General features: G+C 31.8%; 2 protein-coding genes across 2 annotated transcripts; one reads left to right on the forward strand and one right to left on the reverse strand.

The window, feature by feature from the left end:
• Positions 1 to 315: 315 nt before the first annotated feature.
• On the forward strand, positions 316 to 4,398 carry LOC133195290 (E3 ubiquitin/ISG15 ligase TRIM25-like). Its single transcript, XM_061331140.1, has 5 exons — positions 316 to 1,468; positions 1,839 to 1,883; positions 2,063 to 2,197; positions 3,386 to 4,062; positions 4,366 to 4,398. The coding sequence occupies exons 1-5, from the start codon at positions 316 to 318 to the stop codon at positions 4,396 to 4,398; spliced, it is 2,043 nt and encodes a 680-aa protein (XP_061187124.1).
• A 5,538-nt stretch (positions 4,399 to 9,936) lies between these two features.
• Positions 9,937 to 18,467, reverse strand: LOC133194812 (heat shock 70 kDa protein 12A-like). The gene is made up of 5 exons (XM_061330718.1): positions 18,172 to 18,467; positions 17,775 to 18,089; positions 14,070 to 14,289; positions 12,132 to 12,282; positions 9,937 to 11,338 (listed from the first exon to the last, which is right to left on the reverse strand). Exons 3-5 carry the CDS (start codon positions 14,088 to 14,090, stop codon positions 10,296 to 10,298), a joined length of 1,215 nt encoding a protein of 404 aa, XP_061186702.1. The 5' UTR covers positions 14,091 to 14,289; positions 17,775 to 18,089; positions 18,172 to 18,467; the 3' UTR covers positions 9,937 to 10,295.
• Positions 18,468 to 20,768: the final 2,301 nt, after the last annotated feature.

Here is a 20,768-nt window from a genome sequence, read left to right on the forward strand (position 1 = left end):
TGTATAACTTTTACTACGGATATTAATTTATTGATTTTTTGGGGGCTTTGTAATTAAAGAAAAGCCGCATAGTTTCATGATTGACGATAAGAAGTACTTATTTGATCTTCATTTCATTGTTCATATGGATTAGGTATATGAAAAATGAATGTTGATGTCGACTGAAATAAAATAAAATAATGAAAAAAATAAAAAAAACAACAACAACCACCACAAAAAATCCACACGTTAGATAACTTATTCATTTATATCTTTCAAAGCATTATCATAAATTATCCCATTATCATTTATCTTTAGATTCCTTAATCAATGCATATGGCTACAGGTGGAAAAATACTGTGTGACCTTAAGGATGAGTTCTGTGAATGTCCTATCTGTACTGAGGAATATGATGAAGAAAAGCATGTACCACGGCTCCTTCCATGTCAGCATTCTTTCTGTACTGAATGTCTCAAAAAAGGCATTAAAGGTGGTAAACTTATATGTTCCATGTGTAAACGAAGTTATAAATTAAAAGAAAAGGGAATTGACTATTTTCCAAAAGATATCACAAAGCGAAGTTTAAGGGAAATCATAAATAGAATTGCAGCAACATCCTGTCATATTTGCAAAAGGTTAGAAAGTGCAAGATTTGAATGTACATCATGCAATATACAAGTCTGCAAAGGCTGTTTCAAGGTTCGTAAATTAAATGATTGCAAGAATCACCAAATGAAAGACGTCTATAAAGAAAGTAATGAATCCTCTGATTCATCTCTCGACTCTCTAGAAAAGCATGCAGAAAATATATGCAATCTACCATTTCATGAAAAAAATGCATTGAAATTTTATTGTAAAAACAATGACTGTCGTAAACCAATTTGCGCCAATTGTACAACGAAAGGTCACAAAAATCATGACTGGGAAGAAATAGATTTATTTTATAACAAAGAGAAAGAAACCCTTCTTGCTCGGTTATCCTTAGCTAAGAAGAAGATTGAAACAGCAAAAGGCGTCTTATCATATATCAAGAAGGAAAATGAGAAAATCATGCAAAATGATCGTATGGGAAAAGAGACAATTCAAAATGAAAAACAGAGTGGGATTGATTATCTAAATCAGGAAGTTGAAGATCTGTGCCAAAGAAGCACACAAATTATCAAAGTCTACACCGATAAATTCGAAAAAAAGAAGTCATTCTTAAAGAACTTTATTCAAAACGCACAGGCATGTTGCTCTATATCAGAAGAACTACTTAAGGAAAGCAAATTGTCCTTTTTGTCCCTGGAAAAGACAATATCAGAGAAGTTGGAAAATTTTGGAAAGGGATCTTTTCCTGAAGAAAAATCAGATATTGACATTGACCTCTTATTGCTTAAAGATGAATGCAGCATGCTGAAAAAAAGAATTGAAAAAATGAAAGATCCATATTTAGAGATGGACGAACATTCCTTGTTTGAAATAACACCAGCAGGAGAGAACGACAGAGGTAATACAAATAAAACAATTTAAAAGAAATTGATATAAAAGAGTAATATTTTATATAAAATGAATGACCTGAAAAATTCAAAGAAGAAAGTAAAAAATACAAATTATAAAGTTATTTCATAACATAAGATTTTATAACAGCTGAAATTTTTTTTTTTGGAACAGACGTAAATATGAAAATTCTGTAACATTTTTTTATTTTAGAACTTTCTTTAGTTTATAGAATATTCCTGTTTATAATCAGATAATTTGTTCTCACACCAGATTATATAACATTTGTAGAATTATTTATTACATAAGTGAAATATTTTTTTTGCTCACTGTCTTTTCCTTGATATGGCTTTTGATGTAACTCGACTCAAATATTGTAGGAGTCCCTGTTGTGAGATTAAAAAAGATGCCAAGGAAACGTGAAAGTATGTAATGAAATTCATTAGGAAATTGGTAAATAAATAATTTTTAGGGTCAAAAATTAATGGTTTTTTTTTCTGTTTTTGCAGCTTTGTTTCAATACTCTGTTTTCCTTGAAATAAAAATAATTTATATAGTATTTGAAGTTAAAAATCAATTGCATTCTTTTCTATTTTTATTGTAGAAGTAATATCATTCCTTATTAAATGTACTTGTGTTTTCCTTATATCACTGACATGTATTGCGGCGATATTGTTCACCATTAGAGAGTTCGACATATGGTGGAGTCTATCATATTGTGAAGTTAAACAATGTGATGGTAAGAATATTTAAATTTTAATACCAGATAAAAAAACGCTTATCTTTTAATATGAATAAAGTTAATGTGGAGTATTTATTACTATTCGAGTATGAAATAAAGCTCTTAATTCAAATTTGATTAATTCTGTCCTTTAAAATAATAAAATGGAATTCAAAAACTACAGGTGCATATTAGCTTAAAACATGCTAACTTTTTCAAGTAAATTTTAGATAAGTTATTTGAGAAAAGCAATATTACTTCTTCACCAATGAAAAATACCCCGTCATTTTAGTTTACTACTTTTTTTCAGATGTTATTTCATTCACCAGTATAAATACAGCGAGTTGTGTATTGATTGATTGTTGTTGTTTTACATCCCATTCGATAATTTTTCACTTTTATAGAGACGTCACCAAATCTGCTTCAAATCTGGACCTATACTCGGTACTCAGGGCCATTGAGTTGTGAGGGTTCTTTATCATGCCAACGCTGACCGTGACATTAGGCCTCGGTTTTTAAGGTCTCTGGGACGGTACATATTGTCGTAGGCGACAATATTTACCTACCCTCCTTACACATATTGTCGTCCATCGGTACATATTGTCGAAGGCGAAAATATGTACCGAGATGAGCCTTATCTTCCTCCTGCATAATGGACGACAAAGTCAAGCTCCAGCACATATTGTCGTCGGCGACAATATGTACAGTCAAGGTCGGCATATATTGTCGTCAGTATTTTGTTTTGACGAATATTTACTTTGGAAAGGAAAGAGAAATTGAAAAACACACACATACATACCCACAGGGAGGGAAAGCTCAATATCTGAAATCGTTTAGAAGAAAATTGCGGAAAACCCTTAAAAGTTGAAAAGGCCGTAATTCCGTCAAAAATCAATGAAGCGGAACGAAATGCAAACTTGATCTGTAACTCATCAAGATACACTCACATACCAAAAATCAGCTCAATATCTGCAAGCGTTTAGGAAAAAAATGCGGAAAACCAAGTGGGACAGACTGACAGACAGCTAAACAGACAGACAGACGACGGACAGACTCAGAGGAAACCTATAGTCCCCTCCGGTTTCATCGGTAGGGGACTAATAAACGTGAAATAGGTATCGGTTTCCAAAAACTCCATATGCATGTATCATTTAATTATATAGATGTACCATCTGATTTGATTAATTTTGTGTTTGTATGTTTTAGAAGCTGTTCTGACGTTTTCCGATAACTCAAGCCATTCCTCATTTTGTCGAGCTAAAGGTGGAAGAGTTGCATCCAGTTTATTATTAGAGCACACCGAACAGACCTGTGGAAATCCAAGTAACCCCTTTGTGGAAAATGGTGTTTTTCTAAATGAAACTTTTAATTTTTCGGATTGGTATGCTGTTATGGATTTTCAGATTCATTTAACAGATTTTGCTGAAGAAATCAGAGGGACATCTCTTTTCAGGATAGGGTTTTCACTAGGTTCAATTTATATTAACGAAACTACAGAGAAATTTGAATGGAACTTAATTCGATCAAAAAGTAAAGAAAGTTTAGAACTCTTTAATACTTTAAATGAGAAAATTGCTAGCATAAGTGCTACATCACAGTCAAAAATTGTGATGAAATATCGAATTCTGAAAGATAATAGAAGAAGAATCATAAAAATAGCTAATAGAGAAAATAAAGAAATTTTGGATACATATCATATACATGAAAAATACCCGACTCTATTCGTGTACTTCCAGTTCTGTGAAAAGTCCTTTGCTAGGATATCAGTAAAATCCCTCTCTGACAGAATAGCATTTAATGCACAGTCAATGTTTTCCAATGTGTATTTATCCAACAACAATAAAACTGCGCGTAATTACTTCAGTCCAAACGAAGTTGATGTTGTGAGCTCAAATTTCATGCAGGATATAGAAATTCACGATTGCGAAAGGAAATGTGTAATAACATTCACTATTTCAATTTCACCATATTTTCTTACTGCAGAGCATTGGTTTGATATATATTTTGGGAGTACAACTAACTCAGAAGAAGTGTTATTTTTGTCTGATGATACCTGCATGTTGAGCTATATTTTGTACTATTTTATGGCTACTTCTCTAAGTGTTTATCTATGGACAAGAATGTAACTGATCCTGAAATAACCGGTTTTAATCTTAATGGTATTTTTCATTGTGCTCTTTTGATAGACAAAGAAACAAAAACAGCAAGTATCGATATAAACTTCCATAAATATTACTTTCCTTTCCCACGTTCTCTTTTGCACTCTCGTCCTGTCTTGCGAATTAAAGTTTATACATCACATAAAATGACCGTTTCATTTTGGGACAAAAGGGAATACCTCTATAGAGATTCAATTCTTAGTAGAATCATGGTATCCAAAATAGTATCATACCTTTCATATTTTATAGACCTGATCACGATGCTTCCACTGGCATTAATACTACTTTTCATAATGTATAAATGTATGAGTACTTGTAGATGAATTTTACCTGTAATGAATTATAATCATTTGTTTTAGAAAATACATTGCAAAAAAACTTTGCTTGTTTATTCTCCTCGGCTGTTATGGGCCTGCCCTTAAGTAACATTTTAAAACACCAAATGTCTAGTAACAAAGAATGTCTTCTTTAAAATACATACTGTTTAATTTATTAAATGACGATAAATGATCATAATCAAAAGCTATTTAGAAAAATAGGTGTTTACTAAAATATACATAATAAGCAATGCCTCCTTAAAGCTCAATTTATTAATTACTGGATTCATGAGAAACTTCTTTAAAATATTACATCCGTCACGTTGGTAGACAAAAAAGTCACACTATTTTTAGCTCACCTGAGCTGAAAGAGCAAGTGAGCTTTTCTGATCACATTTTTTCCATCGTCTGACATCCTCAGGTAGTATAGATTCAAGTTTTTTCAAATGATGACCCCTAAGGGTAGGGTGGGGCCTCAATGGAGAATCAAAATTTTACATAGGAATATATATAAGGAAAAAAAATCTTTAAAAAAATCATCTTCTCAAGAATAGCAATGCCATGATAAGTGATATTGATATGGAAGCATCCTCAGGTAATGTAGATTCAATTTTTTTTTAAATGATGACCCCCGGGGGTAGGATGGGGCCACAATTATGACAATGGGGGTTCAAAGTTTTACATAGGAATATATAGGAATAAACTTTTTCACAAGAACAGAAAATCTATGTTTAGTCATATTGATATGGTAGCATCCTCATGTATGTAGATTCAAGTTTGTATAAATCATGACCCCCCACAATGGGGGATTAGTTTTTTACAAAGGAATATATAAGATTTTTTTTAATCTTCTCAAGAACAGCAAAGCCATTTCCTTTATTGATATGGAGGCATTCTCAGGTAGTGTAAAATTGAAGTCTCCCCCCCCCCCCATAAACTTTTCAATACTAAACTGATTTGTGCTTTTCCCTAGCCAATCGCTCAGGTGAGGGACATGCATGTACCTTCCAAATCCTGTACAAACTGGTAGTTAATCAAGTTTCATAATATGAACAAGTATATTTGTAGATAAATATTTAACTGTTATGGTATGTAAGGAACTACTCTTTAAAACCTGCATAGCATAATAGTTCAGCTTGCTTTATTCTCTTCAATGGTTTTTGTCATTCCGTTCTTGTAAAAATAATTTACATTGTACGTTAAACAATGAAAATCCCTTATAGGATACTACGCTAATTTTCAAATAATAGATCTTACCCTTGCATAGAAAGTTTGTATTTGTTGTGAATTATGTACGAGTAAATTTTACATGCACTTACTGAAACTGACTGTGTTATCCAAAGAATATGAAAAGAATGATGTATTTTATTTTTTCTCTTTCACTTATTTATATATTTGAAAAAATCATTTGTGTGTTTTTATTTTATTAAAATAGTATTTAAAAAATTGTTCGTTATTTTATTCAATGGTTGACAACGATTTTCTCTAAAAAGTATGAGTGAAATATCATATGAAGGTCAAATATTGTAAACAACACTGTGTCTCGAGTTGAATGAAAAGATTATTTGTTCCTTTATTTTTAAGTAGTTTGACACAGATTTCCTGAAACACAAAGTTATAGAGATATGCAACGTTTTGTCGTTGGATATGCAATAAATTCCATATCCAACCACAAAATATTGAATTTTCTGTTTAATACCTTTTCTTTAATTTTTACTTTGCCTCGGTCTTTTAATTACACCGTGTTTTAGGATGTGACGTCATATTTGAACGTTTGAGACGTCAAAGCTTAGCGATTGTGAAATCTGAAAACATTGTAAACATGGATTTCAACATAATTTATTTACTCCATTTATCTTATAAAGGCCAGGAAATTTTTTAAAAGTTCTTTTGAAGGGAAGGAAAATCGAGAGTTCTGCAGAATTTTTGATATTCTTTCACACTGCGACAGAATATCACTTTGGTATCCTTTCAAACTGTGACAGAAAAATACTTTTATTCAGTAAATAATAAACAAATTACAGTATTTCACTTTTGGGAAATACCAGGTCTATTGATTCCTAGTCGGGAATCTATGTGATGTGGAAACCATAAAGTGGTTTCCATAAAAGGAAACTATATGGAAACTAATGATGTCACGATTACCATAGGTTTTAACAAATATTGTTGATAGACCTTTGTTTTTATGATAAATTTGAATACAATGTGTTATGTCTGCTTGGTCAAAACATAGGGCTTACAGCGGGTGTGACCGGTCAACAGGGGATGCATACGTTTCCTGGGAATCTTATCACACCTCTGGAATTTCCGGGGGTCTGTGTTTAATGCCCTGTTCACAATTATTTTTAGATCAATTACTGTTCGTTATCTTCATCTTTTTCATTTTCATTAGAATTCCAAGTCGGGAAACCTGGCTTTTTATCTTGTGCTTTTATTTCCAAAAACGGGGAGAAAAAAAAATTAAATGTCAATATCATCAAAGAAGTATGAGAATACGTTTTTACGATTCTAATTTTGCCAACTGCTTTTTTTCTGAGTTGTATCTGAGTATGTTTAAAGCACTGGGAAAATTAGGAGAGGATTGGACCTGGACAACACCCTGGAAGAGTGTAAAATAGATACACGTCATAGGGCTAAGATTTCAATAAAGATCAAGAAACTCAATCAGATAAATTCCACATCCTAGAAACCGAAAATCTGAGAGTGGTTGCCCAGTTTCCAACAACACAGCTAACAATTCAAACTTTAATCCGTGTGTTATGTACAGAATTGGATAATCTGTTGAAAATTAACAAACTAAACAAACAAAATTAACAAACTAAAAAAGCGATATATTCAAAGCGTAATGATTGTGAATGCTGTATTTCTAATATTTGCTATGACTAGACATGATGAACATACATGTAGCTGGACGCGTCCATTCTACTAGTTGTACATGTGCAGCCCAGTATATATCGATCGCATATTATAAATAAGATAACTCAAGACCCAACATTAAGACCTAGATGCATTTTAATAAATTCAGGGCTGGATTGTGTATAGATATACCGACCACTACTGTTTCTCCACATTTCAGTAAGAAAAAAAGCCAATTTATTCCAGGGACTGGACTGTATTTCTTCCTCTTAGGCATTGGAACCGGGAAAGGTTTACCCTCTTTTCTTTTGCAAATGACTAGTAATTAATCAATGACTTAGCCCCTAGCCTTCCCAATTTCACAGTTTTTGTAAAAATGACCTCGAACTACGAACTTCAATTTCGCCACAATACTTTATATGCTTTTAAATACCAATGTAAAATAACTTCATTTGTGTTTTAATGGTCATTCGAATGAGACATTCAACAAAAACATGCGAACCTATTTTGTTTAATTGTAAATTCATTGTCCGTTGTGTTTTTTTTTAGTTGGATTTTGTTTTGTTTTTGTTTTTGCTACTCATGAAGAGTTGGGTAGAGTTACTTTTTAAAAAATCTGTCCTATTAGTACGTATTCGATTTTGTCATAAATACGCATAGTATATATCGTCACATATACAAATCTTAAAAGATCAGATTTTCTGGGGTTAATGTTTGTAGATTCATATTGAATGTGCTGTACATTAAATATTCATAGATCAAGATAATTTTGAAATGAAACGTACATTTCATTCTCTCAGTTAATCTTCAGAATCATCATTTTCCTTCAATACAATTGATAAAAACAATCTTAACAATTTAAAAAGCAGGTTTTTCTAGGACTTTTTAAAATGAGTTTAGAATTCAGGGAGGACTAGTTAGTTTAAATACAGTTTACTACCTACCCAACTTGTTAAAATTTCTCCAGCACAGTAATTATACATTTGATACTTTTTCAATAAGATTCTCTTGTAGCGGTGCAATAATATTTTATAAAACAAAAAAAAAATTGCAAGAAAAACATTAGAGAGTACATAAACTATCAAGTTAATATAACGGATTTCATGTCTTAAATATCAATGTTAATTCTTTTTTTTTGCATAAGCTGTAATTCCATGAAACGTACAAAATGTGACAGAACAACAATTGATTTTTGTAACGTTAAAGGCCGGTTATTTAGTTCATATATTCTTTCGTGATGCTTTGTTGAAGAAAAAAAAATTTTGAAAGGTTTTAGAAAAAACATCTTCGCTTAAATCATTCCTGTCCTTGGGGAGGTTGACAAATATTAAAAAAAACGAAAACTACAACTTGAATCATTTTACCTTAAACATCTTATATTTAGGAATATTTTTATTGTTCCGAATTCGATGAAAAGCAGAAATAATATTTGCGTATCTTTCATTGTTGAGCAGCCTCTATATCTAATTCGTAAGTTTATAAAATTTGTCTGCTTGATGCCACTTGAATAGCTGTTCATAGCCATATTTTATCAGTTGAATATTTTAGTACAGTAACAGTCAGAGTATAAAACATGTAATAAACGTATTGAGCAGAATTTGCTTAAATGCAGTAATCTTTGGGTGGGGTGGGTGGGGGTGGGGGGGGGGGTGGGGGCATGGGTGCAACATTAAAAATCATGTTCACATAATAAGGTAATGCAAGATTTCCATTCCATTGGTTGAAATATACCTTATAGTTCATGTGCTTTCCTAGACTGATATATCAAATACAAATGTACTAGTACACCGCTGTATAAAAATCGCTGCAAACTCTATGTTTAAACTTTTTTGGGGATAATAATATATATTTCATGCATTCCAGCAGCATAATTTTGAGGTCATTAACTCTATTGAATGAAACGTTGAAGGTATTTCCAGTTTCCTTGAAACAATAAGAGTTTTCGTCTACCTGATCAATACATAAGGTTCACGGCGGGTGTGACCGGTCAACAGGGGATGCTTACTCCTCCTAGGTATCCGATACCTCCTCTGAAATTTACAGGGGGGGGGGGGGAGTCCCTGTTTTATGCCATGTTCACAAATTTGTATTGTTTAAATATTTTTATGAGATTGATCACTGTTTGTTATTTTTACCTTGTCATTACAGTACACATATATAAACGTAACAAATTTTGATTGGAATGTAAATGTACAAACATAAACCTTTGCAATTTCCCTAAAATCATCATTAAAATTTTGTTTTTCTTTTAAAATCTAGTCTCTATATTTGAACAGGCAATGACATTCATGTAACTTCATTTGACAATCATGCAATGGCATTTCTATTACTTAATTCTACGAACAAAAAAGGCAACAATAACAGAGTCGAAAAGGAAAAATAACAGAACAAGATTTCTATATTCTTCTATTTATTTCTATGCCAAAGAGCTCATTTTACATAAAATAAAATCATCCCTTGCTTGTATATCTTAATGCATGTAATTTCAATATCGGCTGATTTAACTAGTACTTCTCACAATGCATATACTGTATTTTCTTCATTATTTCATAGATCAATAGCTAATGGTTGATTGCCAGTTATAGAAATCTGTGCGAATTGGAAGGATAACACTTCTTGATTAAGTGTTTCACTTTATCACTTTAATTGATTCCTCTGTTTCTTTAATCATTTTAAATAATGCTCCTGGATAGTATAGTGTGATTAAAACGTTTGCTAAAACCTTAACAATGTACAATATATTTTAAATTTAGTTGACATATGCATAATGGAAGTATCAACATACTATAAGGCATTGAAATGTTTGACTACAGTTTCTTGAGTTTCTTTGACAGTTGCAGTATAAACTAATTCTGTCATACCAAATGTAAACTCTTCCTCCAGAGTAGGTTTAAACCCAAGGAAAGGCAACGGAATTTCAACTTTACCTAAATATCTACAATCTTCCTCATCGATATAAAGCACATCGCTTTTTTCCGAGAAGTAAATTTCAGTAGCAATAAAAGATTGATGGGTATCTAGTGGCACACTTGTTATTGTAAATTTCTTTCCTGTTGCAGGTACTTTGGTGCCAGCCGAAATAATCGAGTCGAATGTTCCTCGGCATAAAACCGTGCCAAACTGATCGGTATATTTTCTCTTTTCATCGTGTTTTCCTTTATCGAATTTGAGGTCCGTATTTGTACCATAAGTGTATCTTAACACACGCGAAGATACAATGGATGGATTGTGACCGTAAAGAACACCTCCTTTCAGTACTGCAAGACTGCATTCAGTAGGAATTAATACATTCCTATCTGAAAACATTAACAGTATTTTTTCTTGCAGAATACTGCATTCTGAATACCCACCTACCAATATTATGCATGAAATATCAGGATAATCCTTCAACAGGTTTTGAAGGTGGTTTGCTATTTCATTTATAGAATCTTCAAAAAGTTGTAACATAAACTGCCCATTTACTTTTATCTTATCTCGCATTACTTCGACTTCACCTTTAATAGGTAGTCGTTCTGTTCTATGTAAATCTACTTTGTACTCTTTTGCAAAATCATTTAGTGATAATGGAATACGAATGTTATATTTCTTCGTTAAATGTGTGGTTACAGTTCTTTTTTTAAACTCAAAATCTCTTAAAAATTGCAGATAATCCTCCATTTCTTCGTTCCTTAGTCTCTCAAATGATTTCACTCCGTAAATGGATTCTGTTATTTCAATGTATTTCTTGTCAACACAAGTACCCCCATAAGCTTCACCGCTAGCTTTGTGAAGTTCTGTAATGGATCCATCAATGTCCAGTTCATGAACACTAAAATCTGCTGTTCCTCCTGTATTCATAAAAAAATGTATCATTGATAATGTTTCTATTGTACATAGAGAGTCTTGCAAATCCTTGAATAATCGTTACTCGAAAAAAAAAATCTTTTGATAAAAGCGTTTGAGTATGATTTCCAATATTTGCTAACGGTGGTTCCTAATAAATATCATTTACATTTTATTTTAAGCTTAGCACGACTCATAAATAGCCCATATGCCATACTAATTTTCCTATCTCTGATATCAGCACTAAGGTATAAATACTCTTATCATTCGTTCAACCTGATTGCACACCTTGAGCTCTTTGCCGACAAGATGGATTTCTTAGCTTGTCGTAATGTTATTAACATTATGTTTCGCTGTTTTTCGTGCATTTTTTTCTGCTCGTAATGCAATTACCTGTGCAATTGATGATACTTTTTCTCATAACGTGGTATGGTTGCATACATTTGATATTTTCTTCCTTATACGCGACGTGTACAGTTTTAAGATTTTTGTCCTTACACATTTTATTGTCTCCAACATTTTTTCCATTGTATAAGCGAATTACCATCGAATAAACCTTGAAGGAGTTGACTAAGCTGTATTGAACGACTGACACTATTGTTTTATGAATGGAATGAATACTAGGAAGTATTCGAAATCTACATTAAACTAATCAAAAAAAATAATCAAATTAGATAACATAAACATGATAAGTGCAAACTTAAAAAATCATTTTAAATATACCCTGTAATACGCCATACAAAATAAACATTTATGGCACTAATTATAACTTGCATTAATGTTAAAATGAAACCTTACCTCCTATATCAGCAACGACATATTGCGTTCTTTTCTCAGTAGCTTTGAGACATATCCCACGTGACAGTTTATCTGGAGAAATATCTTTGCAGTATATTGATGCACACTCTGGTTCAAGAGCAAGAAGTAAACGATCAGATGCAATGCCTGCCTAAAATTGAAATCAAAAATGATTCAGTAACATAACCCTAAGGTGAGGAACATTGTACATATTAGCAAATGAAGATTACAATTTACTTTTTATTTAGGACAATACCATATGTAGGCTCAGCAACTACAGCCTAGAGTATATTTGTCTTATTTTTGTAAAATTGCCTCCCATTTTAAAACTACTTCGTATTTACAAATGGTACATCCACAACAAAACCTTCTTCCATTCGAAAACGTCTTGGCATATCTTTTTAAGTAGCAGACTGACAGCTAATTGAATCTCATAAAATTAGATAAGTTATGTTATAATCAAACATAAATAAATACCGTCTTAACAAATAATACTACAGTAAACTATCAATATAATTACTATTATTAATCAAAGTTTCAAAGTTTTAATTATAATAATAAATTGTAGTGTTTACTATAGTATAATAAAATATTTTATCTATGAAAGTCAAATTGTTATGTTTTATATGCATTATCTCAGTCTCCAGTGATATTTTTGGTATTAATTAGAATTATTACTTGTTTATTCTCCTGTTAATTTGAAAATTGTCGTTTTGGTATGTATTTCGAGAAGTATTCATGCTAAACATTAAAAAAAAAAAAGATTTTGAATCACTGATTCCCCCGTATGGCAGCTTAAGGTTAAAGTTTCTCAAATGCAAATCAAATTCCAAGGTCAAGGTCAAGAGATAAGAAATGATGTTACCAAAAGAAAGGACTTGTGTCAATGGATACACCTGGTATGGTAAATATGAAGACCCAAGCACCAACCATTCAAAAGTTATCATCATGTGTAATGTTTTCTGAAAGTGGGTCAAACTCAAAGGGCAAGATCAAAATCAATGGTACGCAGGTAAAGACCTCGTAATAAGAAGTAACCACACAAAATATAAAAGTCCTAGCACCAACTTAATAAAATTTAGGGCAAAAGTTAAATTTTTTTCAAAGTAGGTCAAACTCCAAATTCAAGGTCAAAAGGTCAAAATTGTTGGTAGTCCAAGGAAGGTCTCACAAGGAATACACATTTGAAAGTTGAAAGCCCTAGTACTATTTAAAAGTTAGGGCCAAGGTTAAAGTTTTTTTTTAAATGGGTAAAACTCTAAGGTTAAGGTAGTTAAAAAATATTTACACTCCTGGAAAGATCTTGTCACGTTGAATATACATGTGAAATATGAAAGCCTTAGCACCAAAATATTCGAAAGTTATAGCTAAAGATAAAGTTGGGTAATTTTTTTTTTGCAAAAGTGGGTCAAAATCCAAGGTCAAGAGGTCAAATATGTTGGTACCCAAAGGTAAGTCTTGTCACAAAGAGTACACATGTTAAATATGAAAGCCATCTCCAACCAATCAAAAGTTATGGGCAATGTTAAAGTTTTTGTGGACAAACAGACAGACGGACGGACGGGGCAAAAACTATATGCCCCCGAATCTTCGATTACAGGGGCATAAAAATTCTGGAAGGAAGACTTATTTTAAATGAAAGTTCCTCAGTAAAGTTTTTAATGTGTCTTTGTAAATAAGCGTATCAAAGTACATGCATATAGTTAACCATGATAACTTGAAGAACTTGGTTTAAAAGAAAATGATGTCAAAATTATTAAAAGTTTAATGCCTTACGATGGGCAAAACATTACAAACAAACAAGAGATGGGTTGAGTCTTTAATTGTAGCATTAAATCTGAATAAAATAGCAAAAAAGAATGGGAGAGTAGAGAATAAGAGTATTCAAGATTAATTTAGAAATATTTTCTAAATCTATATATTCACTTAAATAAATACTTCTTTGGCTGCCTCACGCATAAACAATTTTGCTGCATCTGTCCAAATCGCTGGAACAGTTAGAACAAATTTCACATCTTTTTTCCTTAGCGTCAGGCAAACGTTTGTTAAGAATGTTCATGAAGTGATCCGTAAAGAACTTGATTGACAAAGAAAATACTTTAATTGCAGGGAGCTGTTTTCCGTTGATGTCGCTTAACATTGTTTTTCTGTTCAAATTCTGAAAAAAAAAATAGTAGAACAACAATTTTTCCCCTTAATCAACATTTATTTTGATATAATTCAATTTTCTTTACTTTCCTAATTTTGAATCAATGGATTTCAATAGAGAGATTGTTCTGTTCATTTTTTTCTGTACAGTTTTCATTGATTTTAATTTCGTATCAGTGGCCGAACTATTTTTTCATAGTAGTTATCAATGTGATTTTTGGTCAGTATTTTAAGTATACACCATTTCGAGAGGAAAATGACATTATGACGCCCAAAAGAGTGATTATGTTCTTTTTACGATGTCAGTTCAGCTTACCAGTATATAAATCTTTTTTTTTCAACCTGTATGATTAAAAAAATATTTTAACAATGTGTTCCTTGTTTAACAATATTTAATAAAAAGTCTGGGATGGCAAGGGGTATAAATCTGTAAAGAGGCATGTGTTTTGCATATTGTGTTATCAAGTAAAAAGTACGTTTAATTTGAATTTCATATAAATAGAAAGCAAACAAATAAATATATTTAAAAATTATTATTTTGCTTATAAAGATATAATAATATATAAAAGGGTCTCACACTAAGATTTTCTTTAGTTTTCTTATATCAGTGTAAAATCATATTTTTGTGGAGTCAAATTTTCGAAATTTGAGGGAAAAAATATTGGTTCGGGGGTAGGGGTTGGGTGGGGGTGGTGGTTATGTTGAAGGTTGTAGTTGATTTCGTGGTTGGGAAGAGTTGAATAGTGATGGATATGAAATTTACATTTCGTGGTGCATATGAATTCGTGGGTGTGCACATACCTCGAAAACACCGAAAATTTAACCCACAAGAAAATAACGTATCTTTCAGCATAAGAGATCAGTTTGTACGCTCTACCTGAGCAACTCAAGTTTTAGTACACTGAAAAATGTTTTGCGGCCTACAATTACTTAAAAATTCCAAGTAATATTTTTTCTCTTAATAAATGCATGAATTATCAGACTTATAATCATATTTATAATTAGTGATAAATGTTGTTTGGTTAATGAATCTATAGAAATTGTAATTATATAGTGTCACAAAGTAACGCACTGTCTGTTCGTATTAGCATTAGGGCAATTTGAAAATTCAAGAGATTGGATGCTTTTGGCAACTCCTACAACCACTTTTAACCAACACCAAAATTTACATGCAAACTTCTAAATAACGTAAAAAATGACAACCAGCTTATGATTGAAGGTGGTTATGAAATCTAAACAAAGACATTTTGCTTCATTTTAACGATAATTGCAGGCAAAGCTACTTACGAGGGTCGTTCAATAAATAATGCAAAAGGTTATCTAAAATAGGAAAACATGTAAAACAGATTCTTAATACTTTCAGTCCCTCAAAACATTCTCTGTTAAAATTTACACATACTAATCTTTAGGGATGCACTAAAGACACTGCTGAATAGCACTTTCTATGATACACCTAAAATTATAAAATCTTCCATTGATTGCTTTCATATGTTTTTGGAAGAAAAAGATCTCACAATGGCTGAGATCTAGCTAATATGGGGGATTCCCAAGCTCTGTAAATTTTCCTCTCTTCTAAATTTTATTTATTCTCTATGTTTATTTGCAGCAGCGTTTCAGGTGCAGAAAAAATACTCGGGATCAGTATTTGGGTTTGCTTTGCAGGAAATCTGCTTAACTTTCCTTGGTAAAATTTTAACATAAAAGTTACCATTGATAGTCCTTCCTTTGGCTTATGTATATTTGACTGGGCCTCTTGAATAATAAAAAAAGTAATAGAACAGATTTGGAGCCCTTGCTTCTCTTTGCAATAATAGGACGATAGCTTTCTCTTTGATTCCACATTTTATTCTTGATCTTCCTTTTCGGCTATGAAAAGTATACACTCACGTTTCGTCATCCATCACTCAATATATCAAATCTTCTTTTTTGTAAAAATGTTTATCTTTAAATTGACCATCGGCACATTCAACGTGTTTTTTCTCTTAGGCATTTGTAAAGAAAAAAGGCATCCATCTGATAGAATTATTGTTATATTTATTTCATTTGTAAGAACTCTATAAACTGTTATGACGATGAAATGTATCGTGTTTAAGCAAAGTCTATCAATGGAAATATGGCATATTCAGATATCATGTTGCTCACAGCATCGATATTTCTTGATGCCCCTACAGATTTTCGACCAGTTTGACTGCGATCTTTTAATTGTACTTTTTTTATTCCAAATTTCCGAATCCATCTGAAAAATATACAGCACGAAAGACTAGTCTTTCCATAAATCAAAATGGTATCTTTAATATGGGTTATTCAACTATTTATGCTATGAAGCACAGTTTTCACATAAGCCCTCATTTTCATCTTCTTGGCAGAGATCATTTAAAAACAGTTTTCAGGTCAGTGTAGTGACCATGCTTACTTTAAAATTGAATGCCTTTGCGACAATAAGGAAAAAACATGGGGTTTTCTGTGATTAAAAGTTCTTTAATAGATTTTTTCAACTATTCAAAAATACAATTAAAAACTGCTACAGTTATTATGATAAACTGTATATTGCATTACTTATTGAATGACTCTCGTATTCATAATGAAGGCTATCCGCTTATTTTGATTATTTCATATTCTTAAAATTTTAGTAAGAGTACAACTTTCAGTTGATATAAAAAGAACTAAAATACAACATGCGATTTTCACTCAAAAATTTTGACTTTTAATTTAAAATTTAAGTTCAAAGTACTTAAGAGACTTTAGATCATCAAAACACTGTTCGGAAAATCTTGTTTTATACACATGATTACGTCTCACTGAGATGTCTGCAATAAATATAGTATTTTTCATATACTTTATTGTATGAATCTTTATTGTTGATACATTTAGCTTTACTTCTTCTTTGAATGAAGTAAATTATATCAAGTATTAGTAAAATATTACTAGAAGCTACCGATGCTGAAGTGTAAAGAAACAAAGAAACATGCATATGACTGAATGTTTAATTGTGTTAAAAACTAATTATAGGGGATTTTTGATATTTATAATTCATATTTTTAATAGGGTCGAAGTATTTTATGTTACTAAGTGTCGAGGTGACTGAATCAATTGTGATTTAAGGATGTAACACACATCCTTGTAGCAATACTAGCTTCATAGAACAGCATTTATGTCGTTGAAAAACAAATACTATGTGTGTGACTTATTCAAGTGATCATAATTTGGCATTCGTCATGATTATAAATAATCCAAAATATTGACACTATTAAGAAGGTACATTGTATCAAAATCCTCTCGTTAGAAAATAATCACTTTCTTTGTACATATTGAATGGGTTGATGGCAATAGACATGGGAATTCATCCTTTTAGTGAGAGTCAAAATATAGGGCAAATACCATATGACCTTTTATGTGTGTTCTATTGTACTTCACCATAGCACATACTTTAAGTTTTACAAACAACTTATACTATACACCGAAAAACAAAATAGAATAAGCTTCAACTTAACAAACCTTTGTGTGATAAAGTTTCATCTTAAAATCTAAGAAATAGAAATAATCCAGATGTCGCTCCTCTGATGCCAATGTTGTGTAAATATCCTGTGCCTCGTATCCAAAGGAATTGAATGTTTCGTCGGGGTTCAATAAAATACATGTGGGAGTTTTCTGTGATAGGAGATTTGGAGTTCCCGAATTCCAGTTCTGAGAATTGTGAAATTCCTTTTCTGTATCACGAAAGGAGAAGGCATAACCACTATAAGCAGTTCCAAAATCTATTGCTACGATGACCAGCCAATTTGTAGCGGAGTTTTCAGACATAATCTACAACTGATATAATATTTTATAACTTTTTTTAACAAATTTCGTTGCGTTATTAATTGGTTGTGAAGGACACATAGGAAACACTTACCCTTAGTGCGTGCCTGACATCCTGGAGAGCTGATAACATTTTCATATTATATTAATAGATTTAGGTATTTAAATGCCTTTCACATGCATTATAAACGTGACATTCAAACTGAAAGTATAAGATGAAAGTGGCTAGCATAAGGTCGGTGAATTGGCTTCCAAGAGGAATTTTTATTCTTGCACATATTTTAGTAAAATTAGGTTTCACATGTTATTATATTCTCTCAACTACAACTCTATGCACATGTACTCTGACACTGGTCTTCCAATATTCACTGGACATGTCACGAGTGCTTACAACTCAGTCCTAGCCCTGATTTCGTAGTGTCAACATGGTTATTTCCTGTTTACTTGTTCCTCGTTACATGTGTGTTATATGTTTTCCTTGCAAGTGTTCAATTTTTCTCTGTGACTCGTGTTTTCAACACGTGAGTGATATCGTCTGTACAATTGTAGGCCCAGAGTTTTTCATTGATTTGAGAGTTATTTTGCATTTTTGTATAGATATTATCATATTTGGCGTTTTTCGTTAATGCGATAATTTTATTATTTTGTCACTGTCAATTCATTTTTGGCATTTTGTTTACTTTTTATTATCTTGTCGATCCTGTTAAGTAAAAATAAACACCCGATTTTGCTTTAGCTTGAGATTTTAAGTTAGAAATAAAATTTATTTGTTGTCTTACATTAAATGAAGCTTGATTTTATAAAGTTTGTTAACACTATTTTTAGTGATAGTATTTATTTCTTCTCTACCCGATTCTAAATGAAGGAGGATAAAATTGAATTTATCAAAATATTTTAATAAACAAATCATAACATTATTATAAGTTTAAGAAATTATTATTGCTTCTTTGCTTTTTCAAATTATTAAACCAAAGTACTGTTGTTAACACTTGAGAAGTAAATAAATTGTTTTAAGAGTAGGCTACAATGTATATAATGAGAAATAAAAAATGCAAATAATCTTTTTATTGTAGTCTGTGAAATGTGTTTCTTTTTTTTTTAGAATTTGAATTGATTTTTTATATTTTCTATCCAGGGACTGCATATGTAAAAATATTTTTCTCCCTTCTTTAGAGTTAACTATAACAAACTCACCAGCAGTCTAAATGAGGAAAAAAAAATGAGAGAAAGAATCATAATACAATGATGTAATATACTTTTATTGTATTAAAATTATGTTTATATCAATTGATGAAATATACAATCAATGCGATAGGACATTTCTCTTTTTTATTTGTTTATTTTTGCATGAACATTAATAAGTGAAATAACCATTTGCATCATGAAAAGGTGAAGATAACAAAACGTAATCGATCTAAAAAGAAAAACAAACCCACAAATACAAATCTGTGAACAGGACATCGAACACAGGTCTCTAAAATTTCAGAGGTGGGTTCACGTGCTTTGGAGGAGTAAGCATTCCTTCTCGACTGGTCACAACCGCCGTGAGCCCTGTGTATTGATCAGGAAGATGAAATTTTCTGTAGTCACATTAGTTTAAAAACAAAGGCCGAAGAATTGGTGTGAAACACGTTAGCCAAAATATAACCCACTCTATATTTCTGACAAGGTATTAATTACGACCATAGAATTTAAGAAATCTCACTTCAAACAAGGTTGTTAACAGCATGCAATATTATTATTATTTAATTAAACTTGTCTAAACAGATCATTTTACTTAAACGTTTGTACATTGAATATTAATGACGTTAATATCACTCAATAAATTAAATGATAAATCACGAAGTTTGATATCAGAATACCAAACGAGTCAACCAAAAACCTAAAATTAAAATAAGGAAAATATGATAGTAGTAAACACAGTTTGAAAATATTATACTTTCATTTAGATTAGTTAAATCTGATTCGTCGAGAAACATTTGTTAAAAAACACTATTACTCACTGAATGATGAAGCCACGCCCTCTGCGTAGCAACATTCAACATTGCTTGACGACCGGTGATATTCCAAAAGTTATTGCCTGTGCAGAATTTATGCCGAAAGCGGACATAAAAGCAAGAATGGAAAAGGCCAGAGTAGCATTCCTACAACTTGGAAACATCTTGAATACCAAGGGAATTACAATACACACCAAAGGTAGGCTTTTTAACAGCAATGTTAAGGCTGTGCTCCTCTATGGTCCTGAGACATGGAGGATAACCACAACAAACAGGATCCAGACATTCGTCAACTCTTGTCTGAGATGGCCCATAAAATCAACAACATCAATTTGTGGCTAAGAACAAACCAATCCTCTATAGAAGAAAAAATAATGCAGAGAAGGTGGAGGTGGATAGGGTATACCCTACCCAAGCACCATAATAACATCACAAGGCAAGCCCTATCCTGGAACCTCTAAGGAAAACGTGGGAGAGGTAGGCCAAAGAACACCTGGCGGAGAGATTTGGAGGCAGACGTCAAAATAATGGGCAAGAACTAGAAAAAGGTAGAAAGCATTGTTCAAACTAGAGGGACCTAGAGGAATCTAGTCAGCGGCCTATGCCCACAAATGGGTAGCAGGCATAAGTAAGTAAATAAGTAAGAATTTATGCGCACAAGTTTCACTGTTATATGTTTTTGCATTAAACATTC

This window comes from Saccostrea echinata, unplaced genomic scaffold (assembly GCF_033153115.1).
Source record: "Saccostrea echinata isolate AGI-Se365-2 ecotype Australia unplaced genomic scaffold, CSIRO_AGI_Sech_v1 ptg000029l, whole genome shotgun sequence".
In the NCBI taxonomy this organism is placed as follows: Eukaryota; Metazoa; Mollusca; class Bivalvia; order Ostreida; family Ostreidae; genus Saccostrea; species Saccostrea echinata.

Coding starts and splice junctions, on each gene's coding strand:
- LOC133195290 (XM_061331140.1), top strand. CDS start 316: ATGGCTACAGGTGGAAAAATACTGTGTGACCTTAAGGATGAGTTCTGT. Junction 1,469..1,838: donor AGCAGGAGAGAACGACAGAG/GTAATACAAATA, acceptor CAAATATTGTAG/GAGTCCCTGTTGTGAGATTA. Junction 2,198..3,385: donor TGAAGTTAAACAATGTGATG/GTAAGAATATTT, acceptor TGTATGTTTTAG/AAGCTGTTCTGACGTTTTCC.
- LOC133194812 (XM_061330718.1), bottom strand. CDS start 14,090: ATGCGTGAGGCAGCCAAAGAA. Junction 12,283..14,069: donor TGCGTGAGGCAGCCAAAGAA/GTATTTATTTAA, acceptor TTTCAATTTTAG/GCAGGCATTGCATCTGATCG. Junction 11,339..12,131: donor TGTCGTTGCTGATATAGGAG/GTAAGGTTTCAT, acceptor TTATGAATACAG/GAGGAACAGCAGATTTTAGT.